The sequence below is a fragment of the Spermophilus citellus genome (genome assembly GCF_964194105.1).
Source record: "Spermophilus citellus genome assembly, chromosome: 9".
Taxonomy (NCBI): Eukaryota; Metazoa; Chordata; class Mammalia; order Rodentia; family Sciuridae; genus Spermophilus; species Spermophilus citellus.
The window spans coordinates 92,130,325-92,153,305 of NC_138191.1; the positions used below are offsets into that span (position 1 = coordinate 92,130,325).

The 22,981-nt window shown below is 38.7% G+C and overlaps 1 protein-coding gene across 7 annotated transcripts in view; it reads right to left on the reverse strand.

The window, feature by feature from the left end:
- The window catches only part of FGGY (FGGY carbohydrate kinase domain containing), a 413,229-nt gene that overhangs the window by 364,058 nt on the left and 26,190 nt on the right, over positions 1 to 22,981 (reverse strand). For all 7 annotated transcript variants that reach the window (XM_081308911.1, XM_081308913.1, XM_081308910.1 and 4 more), the window contains 2 exons: positions 17,171 to 17,282; positions 11,769 to 11,920 (listed from right to left, as the gene is read on the reverse strand). In XM_081308911.1, the coding sequence (XP_081165037.1) occupies positions 11,769 to 11,920; positions 17,171 to 17,282 (264 nt within the window). The remainder of the gene's footprint in view (positions 1 to 11,768; positions 11,921 to 17,170; positions 17,283 to 22,981) is intronic.

Here is a 22,981-nt window from a genome sequence, read left to right on the forward strand (position 1 = left end):
TATCCTCTATAATTTCTATTTAAATTTATTTCTTATAGTCATAAAGCCTAGACTTGGGGCAGGGCATGCACTTATCATGGACAAGGCCCTGCACTTATCATGGACAAGGGTTAGATCTTCAATACCACATACAAAAAAAAAAAAAACCTCCGAAATTATTTGGGAAAACTCATGATTGTGTTCCAGCATTAGGAGAATTAGCAGCTACAAATAGTAATATACTCAATCCCCTCCATCCTCAGTTTCTTCATCAGCAAAGAAAGTGATCACATCTTCCTTGCCTGACTTTCATAAGAATTAAATAAGATATAAAAAGCGTACAGTGGACAGTAAATAAAATCTAGTGTAGGTGTTGGTCAGGGTTGTAGAGAGCTAACAAACAGGGTTAATATCTTAATTAGAACTGATTAAATATCTCACAAAGGTAAAGGGCTTTTAAGATTTCAAACTGCTTTTACAGGTGTAATAATGTCCAACTTACTCTAAAATCTCCAGATGTACTGATGGAGGCAGAGAGGTCCAGATAAAGGGTAATGGTAGAATCTAGATGGTGCTTCTGGGAGTTTGTTGCAGAATGCTTACCACTTTTCTTTATGTTTGAAATTTGACATAATATCTCTGGAGGAAAAAATGGCTTTTGCAGCCTCTTGCTCTTGTCGTAGATGTGGGAGTTTAGCTATAAGATAAAGGGTAAGCTTGGCTCCCTCTTGTCTTTCCATTGCAGGTATAGTGCTTTGTATGTGGTAATTAGTCAACAAAAGTTTATTTCACTGAATAAATGAATATATTCTTACAATAGTATAAATTATTTTCACTCTGAAGACAACAGGGGGAATAAATAAAAACTAAAGCAACCTAAATGTGCAGAGAAATAAGTTCTACCCCTGCAGAAGAGTGCCCTGTTTAATATCTTTTTTCGACTCCTGTATTGCTGCCCCCTTTGCCCAAATCAAAATCTATTGACCCTGGTTTCTATTGACTCAGATTCCTAAGGTGATAGTCAACATGTTAACAAGTTATTATATCATGATTACTTTAAATGTGTTGTCTTTTATGAAGATAGTATTTCCTCCCAGAAGTGTGACCTCTATTTAAGCCACTGTGAAAAAAGAATTCTGTTCATTTTTCTTTTTTCATCCAATCACACCACACAGGCATCAAGCCAAACAAATGTATCAATCTTTCTCTCACCTCTCTGCTAACACTAAAAACTCCTAAAAGGGGCTGATGGCCCTGAACAGTAGTCAAGAAGGCTGGCAGCAAGCTAGCCAGACAGGTCTTTAGCATGGCACTCATAGGTCTGCCTCCTGTAGACATGAAAATTATAGTGCTAAGAATCTAACAAACCAAATGAAGAAGCAACATGGTGTCACAGAAAAACAAAACAAAACAGGGCCAAAAGGAACTTCCTTAAGACCCAGTCCTCAACCCTATAGACAAGTAATTTCATCTCTTTGAAGCTTACTATAGTCATCTTAAAATGTGGAACACGGTAAAATTTATCTCAAAGGGCCATGTTATAGATCAAATAAAAGAATATATGTCAATGCTAACCATAACCTATAAAGTAAAATACAAAAAAAAAAAGGTCTCATAATAAAAGCTGGCATTTTAAGGGAGAGAGAAGGGAAATTGCATGGAAACGGAAGGAGACCCTCACTGTTATACAAAATTACATATAAGAGGAAGTGAGGGGAAAGGGAAAAAAAACAAGAGAGAGAAATGAATTACAGTAGATGGGGTAGAGAGAGAAGATGGGAGGAGACGGGAGGAGAGGAGGGGGGGGATAGTAGAGGATAGGAAGGGCAACAGAATAAAACATACACTAGTATGGCAGTATGTAAAAAAGTGGATGTGTAACCGATGCGATTCTGCAATCTGTATACGGGGTAAAAATGGGAGTTCATAATCCACTTGAATCAAATGTATGAAATATGATATGTCAAGAGCTTTGTAATGTTTTGAACAACTAATAATAATAATAATAATAAAATTTTAAAAAATTGAAAAGCTGGCATTTATTAAATGTTACTACATATCAAGAGTAGCATGTTTTTCTTAGTCTGAATTTTAAAATCATTTTGTTGGGCTATAAAACTAAAGAAATACCTTACATATTTGGCATAAATCAAATATGCAAATATAAGAAGGATAAGGAAAGGATTCCTGCTCCAGGTAGATGAACGCAGGATGTTAGCCTCAACACTCTGTGTTTAGTTATGAGCCCCGTTTATGAGCAGACCACCCGGGGGAGGAAATCCACAACAGATGCCCAATGGCAGCCAACAGTACCGGCCTCTGTGCTCAAAGGCTGTGGGAATCTAGTCCCAACATAGACAGCCCCCCATAAACATTCCAAAGAGAGGCTTTTTGAGTTAGTAGATGAGTCTTAGATTCTCCTGGGTGGGAGAGGGAGGTGAAGGGAGCATCTGTAAAAATGGGTATGCACTAAGAAGTACAAAGACCTGGAGAGGCCTAGGGGAGTGTCTCTGCTGCAACCCAGGGCCCTTTTTCACTCCATTCACAAAATAAGCTGTGATTCAGGTAATGGGACTGCAGACAAGGGGACGGGGGTGTCTTGGGTGGAAAGGAGTGGTAATGCTCCAAGCCTTTGCCACAGTGGGAAGAGAAATTCACTTAGGCTGGGCGTGCAGTGGACCTTTAACTTGGACAGACACACCTAGCAATCAAAAATGGCATCATAGATGATTCACTAAGTTCATCTATTTGCCCATCTATCAAACTATTTACTGAATTATTAACATTAGAGGCTAAATAGTGCCTTATATGCTAGGTACAAGATAAATAAGGTGCCTTATGGTATAATGTTTTCCAGGGTGGTGATCAGCAGAAGATGATCATAAGCAAAGCAGAAGACAGGACCCTAGTCAACACTGGAAGGAGAGTTAAGAAGAGCTTCCTGGAGTGGGTGAAGGCTGAGTCTTGAGTAATTAGTATGTTCTTCAGGTAAAGGAAGAAATTACTCTGTTTGCCAGGCAAAAGGAAACACATGAGCAAGACGCAGAGGTGTGAAATAATACCAGCATATGGGCATGGAATCGTTAAGAGCCTTTGACCAAAAAATTTGCCATCTGGAAAGTCTTTCCATTGCCTTAAGCATTTGTTATAGGAAAAGTAATGATGGATTCCTTGAATAAGTTCCCAAAGCCTGGGTCTCAAATTTGAATGCCTGGAAGGGGAGGGTTGGAAAGGAAAACCAGTGAAGCAGCCTGGGTGGAGACCTCTGTGAAATGAAGAATGCCAGCCCCTTCCAGAGAGGGCAGCCCCTGCTCAGCGCCAGCCTGCTCCTTCCACATGGAAATGTGGGCCTGGGACTGCCAGGGCCCTTCATTCTTTTTTCTAAAGAAGCAGAAAATCTGGATTTTTACGGGAAATTTCTTAGTTTTAAATGGTGGAAACTAATTTGAAATTGCCCCTCTCCCTGGGGCCTCCAAACATAGGGTGGGTCCAATCAAACTTTCCTGGGGGCCACAATCAGCCTGTGAGCTGCCAGCTTATGGCCCTGGTAAGTGGGAAGGAAAGAGAGCCCTTTAAGAACAGACAGTGAGGTGCAATGGTCAGAGCCCTGGAGCTGTCATCGGGCTGGACTCAGTGTACTGGACTCATTGGGCATTCTGGCTCTACCCTCCCTTATGTGGCTCTGGAGAAACTGCTTGAGCCTTCTAAGCCTTAATTTCCTCATCTGTGTAGTGGGGTGATAACACTGTGTCACTGAGGAACTTAGGTGAAATTCTGAAGTGTTTTTTGAGAAAGTAGGCCCAAGAAGGAAAAAAAATCACTTGCTAAATAATGAAGTGGTATCAACCAGAAAGGCTGGCTATGACGACAGATTATTTTTTAATGGAAAATTACTAAGAAGTAATAAAAGAATGAACACTGTGCTATCTCAGTAGCAAACTGTTCCAACCATGGCCAGTGTCCCATTATTAATTTTTTTTGTGTCTGTGGTCAGTCCTTCTTCCTATATGGACAATTTCTTAAACCACATGTACTTATAAGCTTGTACATTCAGTCTTGGAGCTTTTTCCCTTTAACACAACATGTAAACTCTGTTGTTGCTATACACATATTTATTATCTACCTAGCATATATGCCAAACGATTTTTTTAAAGTCATAAAACAGATTGTGTCACACCCATGCTTAAAATCCAACAACCATTTCCCACTGCTCTTGGAATGAAATCTAAATTCCTGTCCAGGGCTTCAAGGCTGTGCATGCTCTGGCTCTTCCCACTTCTCCAACTTATCTCTTACTACTCCATGCCCTGCTCAGACCCTCCCAACCCTGCTGACCTCCTTTGCTGATCTCATGAGGTGCTTTATTCACACACACACACACACACACACACACACACACACACACACACACAATCTTCTGCTTCTCCTCCCTGAAAAATCACATCATGCTAGTTAAACAAAACCTCCCAAGAGAGACCTGTGCTACCCATGCCAAATCTGTTCATCTGTGTTTTTCCTTCATAGCATTTTCCAGAAAACAAAATTTATTTGTGTATATCTTTATTTCTTGGTCTATTTGCTCCCTTTCTGCACTAGACTTGAAGTTCCTAGAAGCCATGGCCCTCGTCTCTCTCCTTCTTGGAATCCCCAAAGCCTACCACAGTACCTGTCACATAGTGTCTCACATAGGAGACACTCACAGGCGTTAAATGAAAACATGAGTCCGCCACCCACTATTCTCAGCCTCAAATCCTCTACTAACTTTTCTCTTGAACCAGTTCACATAGAATCTGGCACACAAACACACAGGGTAGCATTACAAATGGTGATTAGCCTACATTCTGGGTATAAAATCCTCATGTTCAAACCTCTGCCTTGCTTCTTACTATCTGAGTGACCTTAGATAAGTTGCTTAAAGGTTCTATGCTTCTTTTTTTATCTGTGAAAGATGATAATTACTTCATAGGGTAGCTATGAGCATTAGATAAGTTAACACCAGTTAAATACTCACGAAAGTGCTGATATATGATAAGACCATATACACATTAGCTCCTACTTGTATCTGTTTTCTTATTCTGTTCTTATGCTTAGTTGATCTGTATCTTTCTCATCTAATCAGACTGCAGTTTCTTAATGGTAGAGTCCATCGTTGATTCCCAAACTGAACCTCATAGGCTTCCATAGGTAGTGGGCAGGGGAATAGAGCCATGTCAGGGCTTTGATACCCATATGCTCACCTGGTGTGAGAACATAAGTCATTGCACTTTTCTGAACTTTAGTTTTTTCATCTGTAAAAAAATATATCTATCTCATATGATCCATGTGAAGATAATAAAATAATCTTTGTGAAAATTAAAAACAATTCTGGAACTGGAAGCTTGGTAAATTTTAGGGAAACAAGCAGAAGATAGTAAATCAGGAACTTTCAGCTCAAAATTGGCTGCTTTTGGTGTAGGTATCACACATCACATGTGACTGATCAAGAAGATGAATGCCTCTGAAAATAAGTTTTATACTCTTCTACTGTCTACTTTCCAAGATTCTCTGACATCCTGGTGTAGGGTCTAGATGCTTCCCTTAGCTATTAGTGAAACAGAAAGACACCCCACCTGTTATGGCCCACTCCATGAAGGAAGATACTCAAATGTTTAAAATTCTCTTGTTTGTTAGTAGCATGTTGCTGAAATGGCCACCAGTAAGGGAAAACATTTGTAAACACAATGGCTGAAAAAATAAAATAAAATTTAATATCTACTATGTAAGCTGCATTACAGTCACCTCACAAAATTAGAATAATTCCTCAAGTTTGATATTATTATCCTCATCTTTCAGCCCAGCACACTGAGACTCAGAGAAGTTGATTTTGCTTATTCAAGGTCTCACTATTGGTGAGACATAGAGAAAGATTTAAGGGCAGTGTAAATAGCTTAAATCCTATATTTTTGTTGTTGTTGTTGTTATACGTCTGTTATATCTCCCAATGTTTCTCAGTATCTTTTATTAGTTCTACTATTCATAAAAATTTATTCAGACTAACTGAGAAAGATTATAGTTTCCACCTTTGATTTTTTTTAAAAAGAAGACTGGATTTTAAAGAAAGGAATTATACTGCTTATCTTTCATTAAGTTTAAAGATTAGAATAAACCTTAAGGTAGAGAAAAGATGAGATATTATCAAGAAGAATGAAAGAATAAAACCAGACAAGGCATTAAAAATGAGCTGGCCAAGCTTCTTATACAGAAAGGACTAAAAGAACCAGGTTTTGCTGATCTCCAGCAGGGTTTCTTTTCAACAGTTTCTACTGCAAAACACTCAACTGATCCCTTCCACAGCTGGCAGGAAGTCATCAGACTACTTCTCTTGGGACCCAACTCCCAGGATCCTCCAAAGACTCTACATGCACCAGAAAAGGCACAGTAAGACCAGCAGGCTCATTTAGTCTCTTGTATGTTATCAGCCGAATGGATGCAGAGGGGCAGGGGCAGGGGCTGGAGGTGAGAGGAACAGATTCCATTTCTTTTCTTTTCTGCTGACAATGGCAAAAAGAGGAAATGAGTTAAAAGTCAGATTGGAGTATCTCCCCTCCAAGCCCCCATTCATTATCTTCCATTAACACTGAGCTGTCAGATTCAACATCAGCCTGTTAACTTTTCTGACCTTCCTCAGTCTGTACCTTGTTATCCTACAATGTTTCATGTTTATAAAGATAGGTGACTCCAGCTGTTCCAGCCTGACGAACTTAATTTACATTTGGCCTTCATTAAGATGAGAGTCAGAATCATTGAGACCAAATGGAAAAGCCAGACTGCTGGTGGTTATAAAAAATTCAAATGGCAATTTTCCTTTTATCTGACAATTCTTATTAAGAAGATATACATCAACCTGAAACACATAAACCTTAAATGTAAAGGACATGATTAAAAGTTCATATTGCAAGACTAGGACCCAAGTGGCTTTGCCCAAGAGCCACAGTGGTCCTAGTACATCTTTTCTGTCTCCTAAGATGTCTGAAGTCCAAATTCTGCCCAACTCCCTCAAATCTCATCTAATCAGTCTCTGAATCCTGTTGGTATAATCCCCTAGAGATTTCTGGAACTCATCTTCCCATCCCATAGTTTAGGCCTCACTAGGTCTCACCTGGACTACAAATTATTATCTGCTCTCTCAAATTATTCAAAAAAATATGTGTTTAGCAGCTACCAGAGGCCAGCCATTTGATTAGGATTAGTCGCACTACAATAGACAAAATGGACATGATCTCCATTCACCTATGGATGATAACGTTGGGGGGCAAGCATCATAAGAATCACCTTACAAACCGGCATCTTCACAATTCAGGAAAGAGTCAATGGAGTAAAATTAAGAATACAATGATAAGAGACTTTGTACTTGAGGGCCAAGAAAGATTTTCTAAGAAAGCATGAATAAAGCTGAGATATAAATGAAGAGGAATCAGTGGTGAGTAGAGAAAACATTCTGGGCAGGAGAAACATCACTGTCAAACGTATGGATCAGCAAACATTTTCTCTACAGGTGCAGATAGTACTTTTATTTCCCCACGCCATAGAGTCTCTGTCTCAACTGCTAAGCTCTGTCACATAAAGCAAAAGCAGCCACAAACAATATAGGAAGGAATGAGGGTGGTTGTGTTCCAATAAAACTTTATAGCCACTAAAAATTTAACTTCATATAATTTGCATGAGTCACAAAATATCCTTCTTTTGATTCTTTCTCAACCATTTGAAAATGTAAAACCATTCTCAGCACCAAGCCATCCAGTAACTGCAGGATGAATGAGGGAGGGGTATAGTTTGCCATTTTCTAGTAAAGACTGTGAGGTAGCAAAGAGCTGACTGTGTTTGAGGAACTCTCACTGGATTGCTGTGGATGGATCAGAGTGAGCCAGGAGGTTAGGGACACCCAGTGTGGTGAGAAGGGAGGTTAAAATGATCTCACATACCACCATCTGGTCTAAATTGCCAACTTTGGTATTTATCCTAAGAGCAGCGCAAAGCCATCAACCTGCTATCATCAGCAAAGTGAGAAAATTCAACTTATTATACATTTTCTCACCCCTATACCAATTTCCATACCCTTGCCAAAGTTACTTAAGACATTCTCTCCCATATCTAACCACCCGCGCCCCCCCCCCCCTGAAGCTGGCCGGGGGTGGATGGTTTTCAACCAATATCCATCACCAAATAAACCCTTAACAACTGAACCCAGGCTACCTACCTGACCTTACCGACTACTACACCCACCAAAAGCCCCCAGCTCTTCCCTGGGACTGAATTCCCATACCGTAAGTGGACATGGGCTCTCTCTGGACTATCCTTCCTGTCTTCCCTACGAGGAAAACCTCCACTCATATTCTGAGGCTCATGTCAAACTATTTGCAATGAGAAAGCAAATGATTTTCTCCCAAAGCACTTTACACATCCCTGTATCACCATGCTTAGTCTATCTTTTGGTGGGTGTTCCCCTCCCCTCCATTATTCATGCCCCTGCCACTGCACACAGTGGACTCTGGACCTCTAGGATAAGGCTGAGTCCTTTTTGTCCCCATGGCCCTATTGTCTAGCACATTTGCTAGTTCATAGAATGAATTCAGGATTTGGAAATTCTGATTAGGAAGTTAAGACTTGAATAAAGAGTAAATAAATAACAGCTCAATTAACTTAGAATGCAGAGTCTCATGTTCTGATCTTGAATTTGTACTTGAACTGCTCCACTATAGCTATCTAACTTTCCTGGCTCCCATCCCTGCATCAAAAAGAAGGTGCCCTTTCCTGATTCTGCACAAGTGGATGCTTTTCTCCTGGGTACAAGGGCAGAACCTTTAGAACTAGAAGTTGTTTTAAAAGTCCTCAGGCCAGCAACATCAGCATCACTTGGCAATTTGATAGATATGAAAATTCTCAAATGCTCAGTCCCTGCCCTAGGGCCACTGAATCAGAATGTGCAGTTTAACAAGATCTCCAGGTGACTCATTTACACATTAAAGTTTGGGAAGCACATCCTATAAGCCATCCTGACAGGTTTTGAGAAGTTACTAAAACTGATTTTTAAAATATCTTTAATTATGAATGTGCAATCATACTAACACCAAAGGGATTCTCTGCAGGAATTACTGTGCGTGCTTACCAAAAGCAAAAACAACAACAAAAAATATATAATGGATTTGAGGCTTACCTTCAAGTAGGCGAATAAGTAGAAAGGCAATATTTGGAGCCTTTCTCAGAAAATTCTGAAAGGGAATTGATTTCTTAAAATAAATTAATTAATAGAAGATGCTCATAGGAGTTCACAAATACTGCCCCCTAATCTAGAATTAATTATTTTCTATGGGCTTTAGTGTAGATGGATCTCAAATGCAAAGCGGCAAGCATCCTGGTTCTTACAGATCCTAAAACATGGCTGGAGCTGCCAAGAATACAACAGGGGTTCAGTATGGCTCTGATATGAATCCATGACCATCTGCCCAATCCCCCTCACTTAATTCAGTACAGCTCTTCTTCTTGTCTTGCCAAAAAAGAGGCAATGCATCCAACCCATTTCTCTTCTTGCAGTAAGTTTAGGTCACATCAAAGAAGACCACTGTCCTCATTCCTGGTCCTATCCCAAGTGTCATGCTTCACAGAGGGATTTCAGTAGTGCATGACATGATGAAATGAGCTAGGAATGGAGCCCCTGGAGACATGGACTTAAATTCCGGATCTACCAGGTATCTGGGAAACCACATATCCTCAGTCTCAGTCTCAGTTCCCCGTGCTGCTTATTAGGCAAAGGTTCTTAGCATTAAACCAGCAGGGCCTATAAAACACATGGGACAGAGCAGTTCTGTATGCCAACTTATGTTTCCGCATATATCTGGATCAGATTTTTAAACTGATCTAATTCAACTTGCTCATTTTATAGATGGAAAAAGGGAGGCCTGGGCTAAGAAGTGCTTGCCCACGGCACACAATGCAGATGACAGAGTCAGAATTGGATTCCTGAAACCCTTGACCCCCAAGAAACCTTTTTCAAACTCTTAGCAGTCACAGCCTTTCTGCAGATTAAAACTTATAATAGAGATAACAAGCCAAGCCTGCTTTGATTAATAAATCTCTTCTTCCTTCCCCCTCTTCTTCCCCAGTGACAACCCAGGGGCACCTTTGCAAGCACCCTTAAGTTCCCCCACCTCCACACACAATCTGAATAACTGATGAGTCAGCCTACCTGCAACCCCAGAGCCAGCGAATGAATCACCCCATGTCTTGCTCACTAGATGGATTCTCTGTTCACCAGACCACCTAGGGGTTTTCAAGTCTCCAAGGTTCCAAAGGACTTGAACTTTTGCACACATCCATCTCTAATGGGAACCATTAAGCTGACATCACCACTCTCCACACTTCATAAAGGAGTCCTCACATCTGGAAATGGGAACACCTGCAAGCACTTTGACCAGGATCACCAGATCACTCACCGATGTGAAACCCCAAGGGCAGATGAGGTGAGAAAGAGATATCCTCAAATGTCAACAAGGCCAAAGATGAATAATTTGGGGCTAAAAGTGTATTAAAAAAGGGGGGGGGGGTCTGGCCAGAGTATCTGGACTTATATCCCAGCTCTGCCACTTTCTAATGGGAATAGTAATTAACCTCTCTGAACTTTGACAGAGTACTGGGTCTTAAAAAAATTGATTTTGGAGTCAGCCAATCTTAGGTTCAAATCTTAGCCCTGCCACATACTCATTGTGTCACTTTGGGTGAAGTGGTTTATCTCTTATGAGCTTTAGTTTCCTTGTCTACAAAACAGAGCCCCTATCATAAATAAATAAATTAAACCTACTTCACTGGGTGGTGGTTAGGATTTGAAGAGGTAACATGCAAAATACCTATCACAGTGCCTGACATGAACTAAGCACACAGAAACAGACTGACTAAAATTATATTTCATCTCAGACTAGTCAGAATGGCAGCCATATAATAAATACAAGTAATAATAAATGCTGGACAGGATGTGGGGGAAAGGGAACACTTTTACACTGTTGGTGAGATTTCAAATTAGTACAAACACTATGGAAATCAGTTTGGAGGTTCTTCAAAATAGGAATGGAACCACCACACGACCCAGCCATACCACTCCTTGGTATTTATACTGAAGAATTAAGGTTATCATACTACATTGATACATGCATATCCATGTTTATAGCAGCACAAGTCACAACAGTCAAACTGGTACAAGCCTATGTATCCATCAATGGCTGAATGGATATGGAAAATGTGGTACATATACCCAAAAGAAAAAAAGAAATTATATCGTTTGCAGGGAAATGAACAGAACTAGAGACCATTATGTTAAGCGAAATAAGTCAAACTCTGAAGGTCAAGGATCATATGTTTTCTTGAATATGTGGAAGCTAGATAAGAAAAAGGAAAATAAAGGAGGGGTGGTGTCTCATGAAGATCAAAGGGAGATCAGTAAAGTAAAGGACCAAGGACTGGAAGGTGAAGAGTGAGGGAAAAGTGCTGGGGAGTGATATTGGCCAAATTATACTGTTATATTGTGTGTATGTAAAGATATGTAACAACAAATCCCACCAATATGTACCACTATAATACACCAATTAAAAATGAAAAAAAAAAAAAACAGAGTGACTTAACTTTAACTTAATCAATACAAAAGGATCAACCTACCTCAGAGGGTTGCTAAGAAAAATCCAACACTGAAGACTTTATAGCAAGGTGTCTGGTAATACAGACCCACAATGAGTGGAACTCTCCCCTCATCCCTATGCACTCACCTCTTTTAGCCAGAGAAGCTTTGGGGCCTGCATTTCCACAGACATCACGCCCCCAACATACTGGAGGACACTGTGCTTCGTCTCATTGATCCTATGCACCTGACTGACTGCTCGGTGGTCCAGCCACATGATGACATTTCGATGGGAATCCCCTAACAAAAGTGAGAGAGAGACAGAGACAGAGACAAAGGCAGAGAGCAGTGAATATAGATGTGCATTGTTTTCTTTCCTTAAAGGGGCAATTATGAATTCTGGGGCAGTATGCTGCATAACCTCTGCAATCTAGTAGGTCAAGAATAAAAGTGGAAGGACACTTGCAAGGCTTATGATGCCCAGACCCACAAACCATATGCCCCTTCAGCCACCTGCTCCCTGACCACAATTCCAGGGCCAACCCTCCACACTAAAACCAGATGAAAGCTACCAATTAATTATTTTAATCATTCATTCCCTCAACTTTTTCCCTTCCTTTCTCATTCTTGTGTTCTAGAACAGCACCTCTGAATGCACACTGAGAAGAGCCTATGAAACAAGACTGACATATTCCATCTTCAGATTTGCCTCCTTTAAATATGGGGAATTATTTTGATGGTGTAATCCATCTCACAGCTGAAGCATGGAATTTATCTGCTTCCACTTTCACTTTTTACAGTCAGTTTATTAAAACTGGCCCATTTAGGTGTTTTTTTTTCTCCCATTCAAATGGTCAGTTTGGTAGAAGGGGAAGGACAGGAGTTTGGGATCAGGCTGACCTAACAGTGAATGCAAGAAGGTTATTAAGCTTCTCTTGGCCTCAGTGCCCTTATCTGTACAAAGGGAATAACAATGCTGAATAGCATATAAGGAATAACTAAGAGCCTTCATTCACTAAATAAATGATAATGCACATGAGGGACATTGCAAGTCCCTGTCCCTTGGTAGACCTGCAGGAGTATAGTAAGGAACAGAAATCAAACCCACTGGAAAAGAGGATTACCCCTCACATCTAATCTCCCCCATGCTGTCCCCATAGAATTGACAGTCCCTCCCTCTCTTCCCTAGCCTTTAAATTCACCATGTCCTGATGAGCAAGCTATATTCCTTCCACAGCCACAAATCCTACAGGAAATGGCAATAACGTACCTGAGAGGTGATTAGGGGAAAGACAACCCAACAGGGCCATCAGCTACTGATCAGGGGCCATCACACATTATTTTACTTGGTGGCAAAAGAACTTCAGCAACCACATATATGGCTAATAGCAAATGTTTATCATCTGTGTTTGCTGTCGTCCAAGCCCTGTGTTAAACATTCTGCACACCTCTACTCACCAAATCCTTAAAGCAACCCCTCCACTATGAATACTATTTTTCCTGTTTTTCAACAACAAACTGAGATGCAGGAGTTGAACATGTGCCCAGTGACATGCAGCTGGGAAATACACATGTGCCCTGCACCCAGATCTGTGCAGAGTTCTGGTAAAATGAATAAACTGGAATTAAACATAATCCACATGGCATGATACAGGTGAGCCAATGTAAAACAGCACAGATTACTACTGGTGTGTATGTGTGTGTGTGTGTGTGTGTGTGTGTGTGTGTACAAAGAAAAAGCAAAAAAGCAATTTGTGAGCAGTATGGTTATAAATAGTCCTTTCTTTTAAAAAAAGACCTAATGCAAATAAGGAAAAATTTTAATTTTATCTTAAGTCCATAAAAGGTACACAAAAGCCTGTTTATCTTTGAAAAATCTTTTTAAAACTAAAATTTTAAAAAGCCAACCTAAGAAAATATCTAAATAAGAAATAAATTGCAAAGTCTCAGTCACTGATTTGCCTGATTGGAAAGGCTTTAGGTCCCAAAACAGCTTCAAAATACTCTGAAAATAAGATAAAGCACAGGTGTGTCAAAAATCTTTTTTGTTAACAGCAGAATGCTTCTACTTTATAAGAGAATTGCTGGAGGTTCTGCTTCTCAGCCCTAGGCCCACATGAGAATTATCTGTACAGCTTATAAAAAACAATGACATTCAGGTCCTATAGGAACCATCAGGCAATCCAAATGTGGGTATGTGCCCACATAGGTACACACATGTGTGGGTGGCAAAATCAGTACTGTTTCTTAAACATTGTAGAGGATGTATCCACAACTGCCTCAAAACAGAAATACATGTTCCTAAACTTCCAACAAGAGGAAAGAGAAGCCAATTAGCTTCTCAATCAGCAGCTTCTGTAGTGAGAACAACACAATGAGAACTGTACAGAATAACTTTCCTGTGTTTATTATAGTTATTTTCATTTTCGACAACAGCTGAGAAGTTAATCCTTTTTCAGTTCTCATAGAAAAAAATCACAAGTAAATGATTCAACCAAAGTTTTGTTTAGTCTTTTATTGAGCATTTACTACATGCCAGGTGCAATACTGGGTATGGGGATCCCAAAAATGTGCCTCAGTCTCTGCCCACAGGAGCTTGTGTTTGAGAGGAAAGGGTCTATATAGTGCATGGACTGCCCGAACAGAAGTGCTAGGCTTCGAAACAGGTGCAGCTCAGACAAGACTAATTCTGAAGCTGCACAGAGAGATCTCAGGAGGCAGGAGAGCTTTTATTTAATTCTTAAATGACCAGCCAGTGGGAATCAGGTGAAAGGGACATGAGGAAAGAGGCACAAGACAAGAGAGACAGCATGTGAAACTGCACAGGCCAGACACATTGTATTTTAGGAGAATCTGAGGCAGAATTGGTAGAGCAGAATTTGAGCTGCACAGTTTACCCAAGGGCAAATTACTCATCTGTGTATTCACTTAATTAAAACTTTGAACAACTCATAGGATATGCTCCTGTCACACTCGAGGACAAAAAAGTTATTATGAACCATCAAAAACATCCAAATATGAAATTTCTGTTGCACAGAGATGCATGGGCACTTGCTCCTTCCCCAGCCCCAGTTATCACCCTGGGATCCCCTGCTCCAAAGGGCTCCCTACTGGGGTGATACAACCAAAGTTAGGCTCTGAGCCTAAAGGCTGCAGAGCAGGAAGCAGCAGCAACTGCAGTGGATCCAACCCAGGGGCTGTTCTGACCTTCAAAGCAAGAAGGACCAAGGAGAAACTAACAACAAGACTATTTCATCACACAGTCATGTATAGTGTTCTCAACTATGCTGCTTAATTTATTTTGTTTTTAATTTTTTGGTTAACATCTGAAGATGACAGCATTCTACCAATCTTGTGGATTTGGTGTTCACAGTGATTGGGGTTATCTGTCATCTCCATGACCCCATTCCCTTTTCTTCAACCAACCCAGAGTGGATCCTTGCCTAGTAGACAGAAGCAGTCTTTAAAGAATCTTTAAACCACTTTAATATTCTAATTTCATTTTTGAGCATAGGATAATCACCTCAGATAGGATCCGACCTAATAGAATCTGTTGAAAGGCAAGAAACTGGTGTGGGCACCTGCAGCTGGGTACAGCTGATGAATGGGTACATTTCAACCTTTCAGGTGGAATAAAGTTATTTCAACACTTATAATTAGGGATTCAACTTAGTTCCCTCTTTAATAGAGGACCTGCTAACAGGTGACGGACAATTCCACCCTGGAAGATGGCATCCAGCGGTGTGTTCGACTGTGTTAATAAGGAACTCTCTTCTACTTCAGATGTCTGTTCCTGTTGTTTTAACTGTCCACTCATCTGTACCTGGTGATGCTCCGAACACCATAATTCCCAAGGAACCTTCTTAAAAAAACAAAATGGTGATGCCCTAGCCCCACCCAAGGACAACTGAACAGGAATTCTGGGGGAAGTCTAATAAATGGCAATTATAAAAATGATCTCCAGTTGGTACTAATGCACAGTCAGTTTAAAAGCAAAACAAAACATATTTTAGTCAATCAGACAATACAGACTCCAACATTTAAAGTCCCACCCAAGATGAGACTTCCTCCTAGGGTATCCTTAACTGACAATCATTGACCTTCACTGGGCCAATATAGGAAGTGCCAGTAGCTTCCCCAAGAGTCTAGTAAGTAGAGTGTCTGCTCTGCTGGGCTGGGGTCTGCTGGCTCACCTCAGGTCTCTGTTCTCTGCAGTGGCCCCAACTGCAGCTGCCCACCCTCCTGGCCAGAAGAAAGCCAACTTGAATGGCCACTGAAGGCAAGGATAATTTGGATTCATGTTTGAGGCCCAGCACTCAATAAAATAGGATTTAGCAGAGCACACAGTAGGTGCTAGTAAACATATCAAGAAAAGGGGGGGTTTGGCAGGGTATGCATATAAAAGATAGAAGTTACAACCTTGCTCCAGGCTCTCATCCATTTACAGATGCTTTCAGCACAGGCCATTTATAATTATCACTGCTCCACACGAGTGAGTGGAACACATTCCCTTGACCTGAGCTTTCAGGGGTCGGGCCCTAGCTTCTCTCAGTAAAGCTACTGTTTCATTATTCCAGTTCTCTCACAGATATTCAAAGGTAAAGTGATTCACCCAAGGAATCAGCCGAAGAGCGAAGCCCTAGTCACTGTGTGACGCCAATTCAGTGTGTCCCAGTGTGCCCTACTATCCCATAGCCACCAGTATGAAAGGTGGTATGACAGTGTCCACAACTATCATCTACAGAATCTCATCCAAATAATGGCTATGTTGGCAACCACAGGTGGGCAATGCCCAGACAGAACACATGAGGTCCAGAACAGCACACTCTCCACCATTCCTTAATGTCTTCCTCTTACTGAATCATTATTAAATATCAATAGGCGTTTATCACACACGTGCTGTTCTTCTCAAACTTGACCCACTTTATTCTGACTAGTGTAGACTCTTGGGTGTTCAACCCTAGTGCTAGCACTACTGGCTAAAATTCCCCGGGAAAATCTCTGATGTTGGCCCCAAGTGGCACCTTACATTTGAAACTGCTCATTACTGGAGTCACAAGCACCAATTAGAACACCATCATTAAATGTGAATGTTTTTGGTGTGATTAGTGAAATGAGAGAGGCCATCTGTTTCCAGTTTCCATGAGATACCCATCCTGTCTGCCCTACTCTAGTTCTTTTAACTATATGTGGTACACCCACTCAAATGAGAGTTCTATAGGAATTTCACAAGCACTGCCAACAACAGCACTCCCTGCCACAAAACCAAACCACGTCTGCTTCAAGGCTGCTCACCCCAGAAGGACCCCACATCCTTCATTAGCTCCCACTGTGGCCCTAGGGCTTTATGGAGCCAAGTCCCTCCCTGACCCACCTCCAGTACGATCTCAGTCATACTGAAGGCTCTTCAAGCTTCTGACTTTGACCTCCACAGTCCACCTTGACACTTCACTATCAGTGGCACAAGACCTGTGGCTGATGTTGCACCAAAGAGCCAAGGCCACCCCAGTCAGTCTCCCCCACCAGGGAGAGGGAGAGGAGTGGTCCTACCTTCATGGTTTACTGGCAAAGGACGAAACTGTTTATCCAAGACAACCAGAGAGCATGTGGCATCGAACCCAAGTCCTCGAATTTGGTTTAAATCGATCCCTTGCACAACTTTCTGTTTTAAAAGCAAACAAAAACATAAATCACATCACTGGACTTTTAAAAGCTTTAATATAAATTATAACAAGAAGGAAATGAATGACTAAATAAAAAATCATCTACAATATAAACCAAATAGGAGTTCAATATTACTAAAATACAAAAAAATCCTATAAATTAATCAGAAAAAGATAACCAACCTATTAGAAATTAAGCAACAAGCAAGAATATTGCTTAATAAAAAAGAAATAGAATATGTGCAAATATTTCCAACTGCCCTACAATTAGGTAAGCAAATAAAAATATAGAAATTTTTGGTTTTATATTGGTAAAAGTATGAAAGATTAACAGTATATGATAATGACAAGAAACAGGAAATTGGGCCTTCTTGAACATTATTCTAACTGTAATTATTGAGTATCAATTTGGGAAAATAATTTGACAGTATATATTAAAGTTAAAAATATATATATCATTTGACCCAAGAGTTCCATTTCTAGGAAACTATCTTAATAAATTATTAATAAGAATATATTTAAAAACAAGAAATTGTCTCTGGATAATAAACTATAGCACATCTCTAAGATGGAATAATGTGAAAAACTTAGAAGTGACTTTTGGGTGTGATGGCATGAAGAGAGAAGCAAATCTATGCAAAATAAAATTATAAAATTGGACAGTACATCAAAAATAACTATATTCAGGGAAATTATTCAAAGTCACAAGAAAAATTGAGAAAAATTAAATTTAGGCTAAAACCATTCACAATGAGAGATGAAGAGAGGAAGAAATACAAAAATAAAGAAAGAAAAAAAGAAGCAAGGTAACTTAACTCCAGACCCAGATTGGTTTTTGTTTTTTTTGTTTGTTTGTTTGTTTGTTTTTTGGTGTGGAGGGGGCGGGATTTTATTAAACATTTAAGAAAGAAACAGTATGAAACCTATACAAAACTTGTTTAGAATGGCAAAGGAGGAAACACTTTACACCAACTTTTACATGGCTAGCATTAACCTAATTAATATCAAAGATGAATAAAGACATCATTAAAAATAAAGAATATTAGAGACTAGTATTTAACATCAACCTAGGTTTAAGTTTGCTTAACAAAATATTAACAAACCAAGTTTTACAACATATTAAGTTGGCATTGTACACCATGAACATGTGAAGTTATCCCAAGGATGCATGAGTGGTTTAATAACCATAAATTCATATATACAGACATATATATATATACATATATATATACACACACACACACACACACACACACACACACACACACATACATATATATAATAAAAGAATAAAGTTCAAACACCAAATGATTATCTCAAAAGATGCAGAAGATCCCTCAAAAAAAAATAAGGACAATTAATAAATTAGAAATAAAAGATAACATACACAAACTGATAGAGAGAATCTACAAAAACTTGGTTAACATATTCAATAAAATGAATGATTTTCCTAGATTAGGAAAAAAGCAAGAATGTTCACTTTTACCATTTCTATTCAAGCTTGTACTGGAAAATCTAGGAAGCAAAATAAGACAAGAAAAATAAATTAAAGGCACACAGAGAGGGGGAAAAAACATTAAAATATCTTTCTGTGCAGATGGTAGGTTTCCACATGCAGAAAATTTTTTAAGAAAAAAAAATCTACCAAAAAAAGCTACTAGAAGTATTAAACAAGTAGAGTAAAACCACAGGATTTAAGATTAACATATAAAATCAATTATATTTCTACCTATTAGAGACTGATATCAAAATGAAATAAAGGAAATAATGCAATTCACATTAGTATCAAAACAAATAATCAGATATTTGTAATTTATATTTCAAAAGAAGTTCAACGTCCAGTCACCAGAAACCACAAAACACACAAAAAGTCCATATTAGAGAAATATACAATATTAATACCGTTAATATGGCAGTCTCCTCAGATGCACAGAATTTACATAACTTCCACTAAAATCCAGGATAACTGGTTATGTTTTACTTTCTTTTATTTTGTGAAATCTGACAAGCGTCTCTTAACATTTATACAGAAATGCAAAGGACATAAAAAGTCATGATAAGTTTCATACTGTTTCTTTCTTAAATGTTTAATAAAATATCCCCCCCTCCAAAAAAAAAAAAACAATCTGGGTCTAGAGTTAAGTTACCTTGATTCTTTTTTTCATTTTTGAAAAGAAAAGACAAATCTGTAAAAGTTATGCTACCTGAATTCAAAACTTACTATAAATATACCATTGCTAAGGATATATTTTCTGATTAGTAGAAGAGAACAGAGAAAGGACAGGCTGCTTGACAGTAGCGCTAGAAATAAATGTGTATCTGCAAAGAAAAAGAAAAAGAAAAAGAAAGAAAGAAAGAAAGAAAGAAAGAAAGAAAGAAAGAAAGAAAGAAAGAAAGAAAGAAAGAAAGAAAGGAAGAAAGGAAGAAAGGAAGAAAGAAAATCTGAGACTCTTATATTACACCATACACAAGCATCACCTCAAAATGTATCTATCATATCTCTAAATGTAAAAACCAAAGAAAATCTCTGTGATCTTGCACTACACAAATATTTCTTTAAAAGTTAAGACTTATTTTTTAAAAAATGATAAATTTGACCTCATAATTTTTAAAAATTCTTCTTCAAAAGAAATGATTAGGAAAATGAATATTCAAATTAGATTGGGAGAAAATAAGTGCAAATCATACATATGATAATACAATTCAATGTAGATTATATAAAGAACCCTCATAAATAATTTAGTAATATAATAGCCGATTATAAAATGGACACTTCACCAAGAAGATATACAATTGGCCAATAAGTACATGAGCAAATGTTCAATGTCATTAGTAATTAAGAAAATGAAAATCACAATAAGATACCCCTACATACCTACTAAAGCAGCTATAATCACACAACTGACAAACACAAGTGTTAGGGAATTGAAGAGGAAATGGGACTCTCACACAATATGGGGACAAATGTAAAATACAGTCATTTTGAAAGAAAGTCTGGCAATTTTTTAAAACACAACTTACCACAAAACCTAGCAATTTCCCTCCAAGATATATACCCAGTGAGAGGGGAGTGAGAAACTTATGTGAACAGAGAGACTCATCTGTGAATATTCATAGGAGCTTTATTTATAACACTGGTTCATATGTGAGAAGCCTGGTCCCCAGTGTGGTGATATGAGAAGTAGTAGGATCTTTATGAAATGGAGCCTAGTGGGAAGATGTTGGGGGCATTGCACTCAGAAGACATTAATTTAGTTTATGTGGGACCCAGATTATTTCTCACAAGAGAGGACTGTTAAAAAAGATTAAGAATGGCCCATTTCCACTCTATGGATTCCTGTCTTTCCATGTGTTCTCTCCCTCCCACATGTGCTCCCACCAATGCTATATCCCATGAGGCTATATCCCATGAGTCAAGCAGTAGCCGGCACCATGCCCTTGAATTTCCAGAACTGTGAGCTAAATAAACCTCTTTTCTTGATACATTACCAACCTCAAGTATTTTTTTATAGTGATAGAAAACATGTTAATACATTCCCAAATAAGTTGGGATCAAACCAAATATTCATCATAATTTAATCAAAAGTTAAATAAAATATGGTATATCCATACAATGGCATACTACTCAGCATGAAAAAGGTATAAATTACTGATATGGCAACAAGATGGGTGAACCTTAAAGTCATGATAAGTGAAAAGAACCAGACACAACATAATATAAAATATGTCATATGATTCCATTTACATGGAATTTCTAGAGAGAACAACTATAATGACAGAAAGCTGAAAAACAGTTACTTTAACTAGAGCTGGGAACTGACAATAAAAAGGCACAATGGAATATTTTTGGAAGAATAAAAGTGTTTTAAAAATGGATTATGATCATGATTGTACAACTATGCAAATTTACTAAAATAATTGAATTATATATTTACAATAAATGGGTTTCATGATATGTAAATTATAAAGCTAATAAATATTTAAAATAAAGAGCCAACCTATAATCATGTAATAACACTGTCTTTCATCTTTTCTCACTATCCTTTCACCAAATTCTTACTTATATTTCTTTATCATTAGGCTTTTCAAACAGTTTTCTATAAGTCTAGTATGATTTATTTCAGTATTTAGGTAATAGTTAAATAATGCTACAATTATTAAAAGAAAATCCATTTTCTTTTCCACATTCTCGTTTCATGGAAGGTATTCTTTTGTATTTTTTTTCAAGAAGCACTTTTTTGAAATTATATTACCTATTGTCTTTCTCTTTCAATTAATACTTGACTACGTTAAAAAAAGCAAACCTATAAAAGATGAAATGGAAATATATCCATGATATGTAAATAATTTTTTTGTTATTATTTTTTTATTGTTGGTTGTTCAAAACATTACATAGTTCTTGACATATCATATTTCACATTTTGATTCAAGTGGGTTATGAACTCCCATTTTTACCCCGTATACAGATTGCAGAATCACATCAGTTACACTTCCATTGATTTACATATTGCCATACTAGTGTCTGTTGTATTCTGCTGCCTTTCCTATCCTCTACTATCCCCCCTCCCCTCCCCTCCCCTCTTCTCTCTCTACCCCCTCTACTGTAATTCATTTCTCCCCCTTGTATTATTTTTCCCTTTCCCCTCACTTCCTCTTGTATGTAATTTTGTATAACCCTAAGGGTCTCCTTCCATTTCCAAGCAATTTCCCTTCTCTCTCCCTGTCCCTCCCACCTCTCATCCCTGTTTAATGTTATTCATCTTCTCATGCTCTTCTTCCCTACTCTGTTCTTAGTTACTCACCTTATATCAAAGAAGACATTGGGCATTTGTTTTTTAGGGATTGGCTGGCTTCACTTAGCATAATCTGCTCTAATGCCATCCATTTCCCTCCAAATTCTATGATTTTGTCATTTTTTAATGCAGAGTAATACTCCATTGTGTATAGATGCCACATTTTTTTATCCATTCATCTATTGAAGGGCATCTAGGTTGGTTCCACAGTCTTGCTATTTTGAATTGTGCTGCTATGAACATCGATGTAGCAGTGTCCCTGTAGCATGCTCTTTTTAGGTCTTTAGAGAATAGACCGAGAAGGGGAATAGCTGGGTCAAATGGTGGTTCCATTCCCAGCTTTCCAAGAAATCTCCATACTGCTTTCCAAATTGGCTGCACCAATTTGCAGTCCCACCAACAATGAGCAAGTGTACCCTTTTCCCCACATCCTCGCCAGCACTTGTTATTGTTTGACTTCCTAATGGCTGCCAATATTACTGGAGTGAGATGGTATCTTAGGGTGCTTTTGATTTGCATTTCTCTGACTGCTAGCGATGTTGAGCATTTTTTCATGTGCTTGTTGATTGACAGTATGTCCTCCTCTGAGAAGTGTCTGTTCAGGCCCTTGGCCCATTTGTTATCCTATTGTCTAATTTTTTGAGTTCTTTGTATACTCTGGATATTAGGGCTCTATCTGAAGTGTGAGGAGTAAAGATTTGTTCCCAGGATGTAGGCTCCCTATTTACCTCTCTTATTGTTTCTTTTGCTGAGAAAAAACTTTTTAGTTTGAGTAAGTCCCATTTGTTGATTCTAGTTATTAACTCTTGTGCTACGGGTGTCCTATTGAGGAATTTAGGGCCCGACCCCACAGTATGTAGATCATAGCCAACTTTTTCTTCTATCAGACACTGTGTCTCTGATTT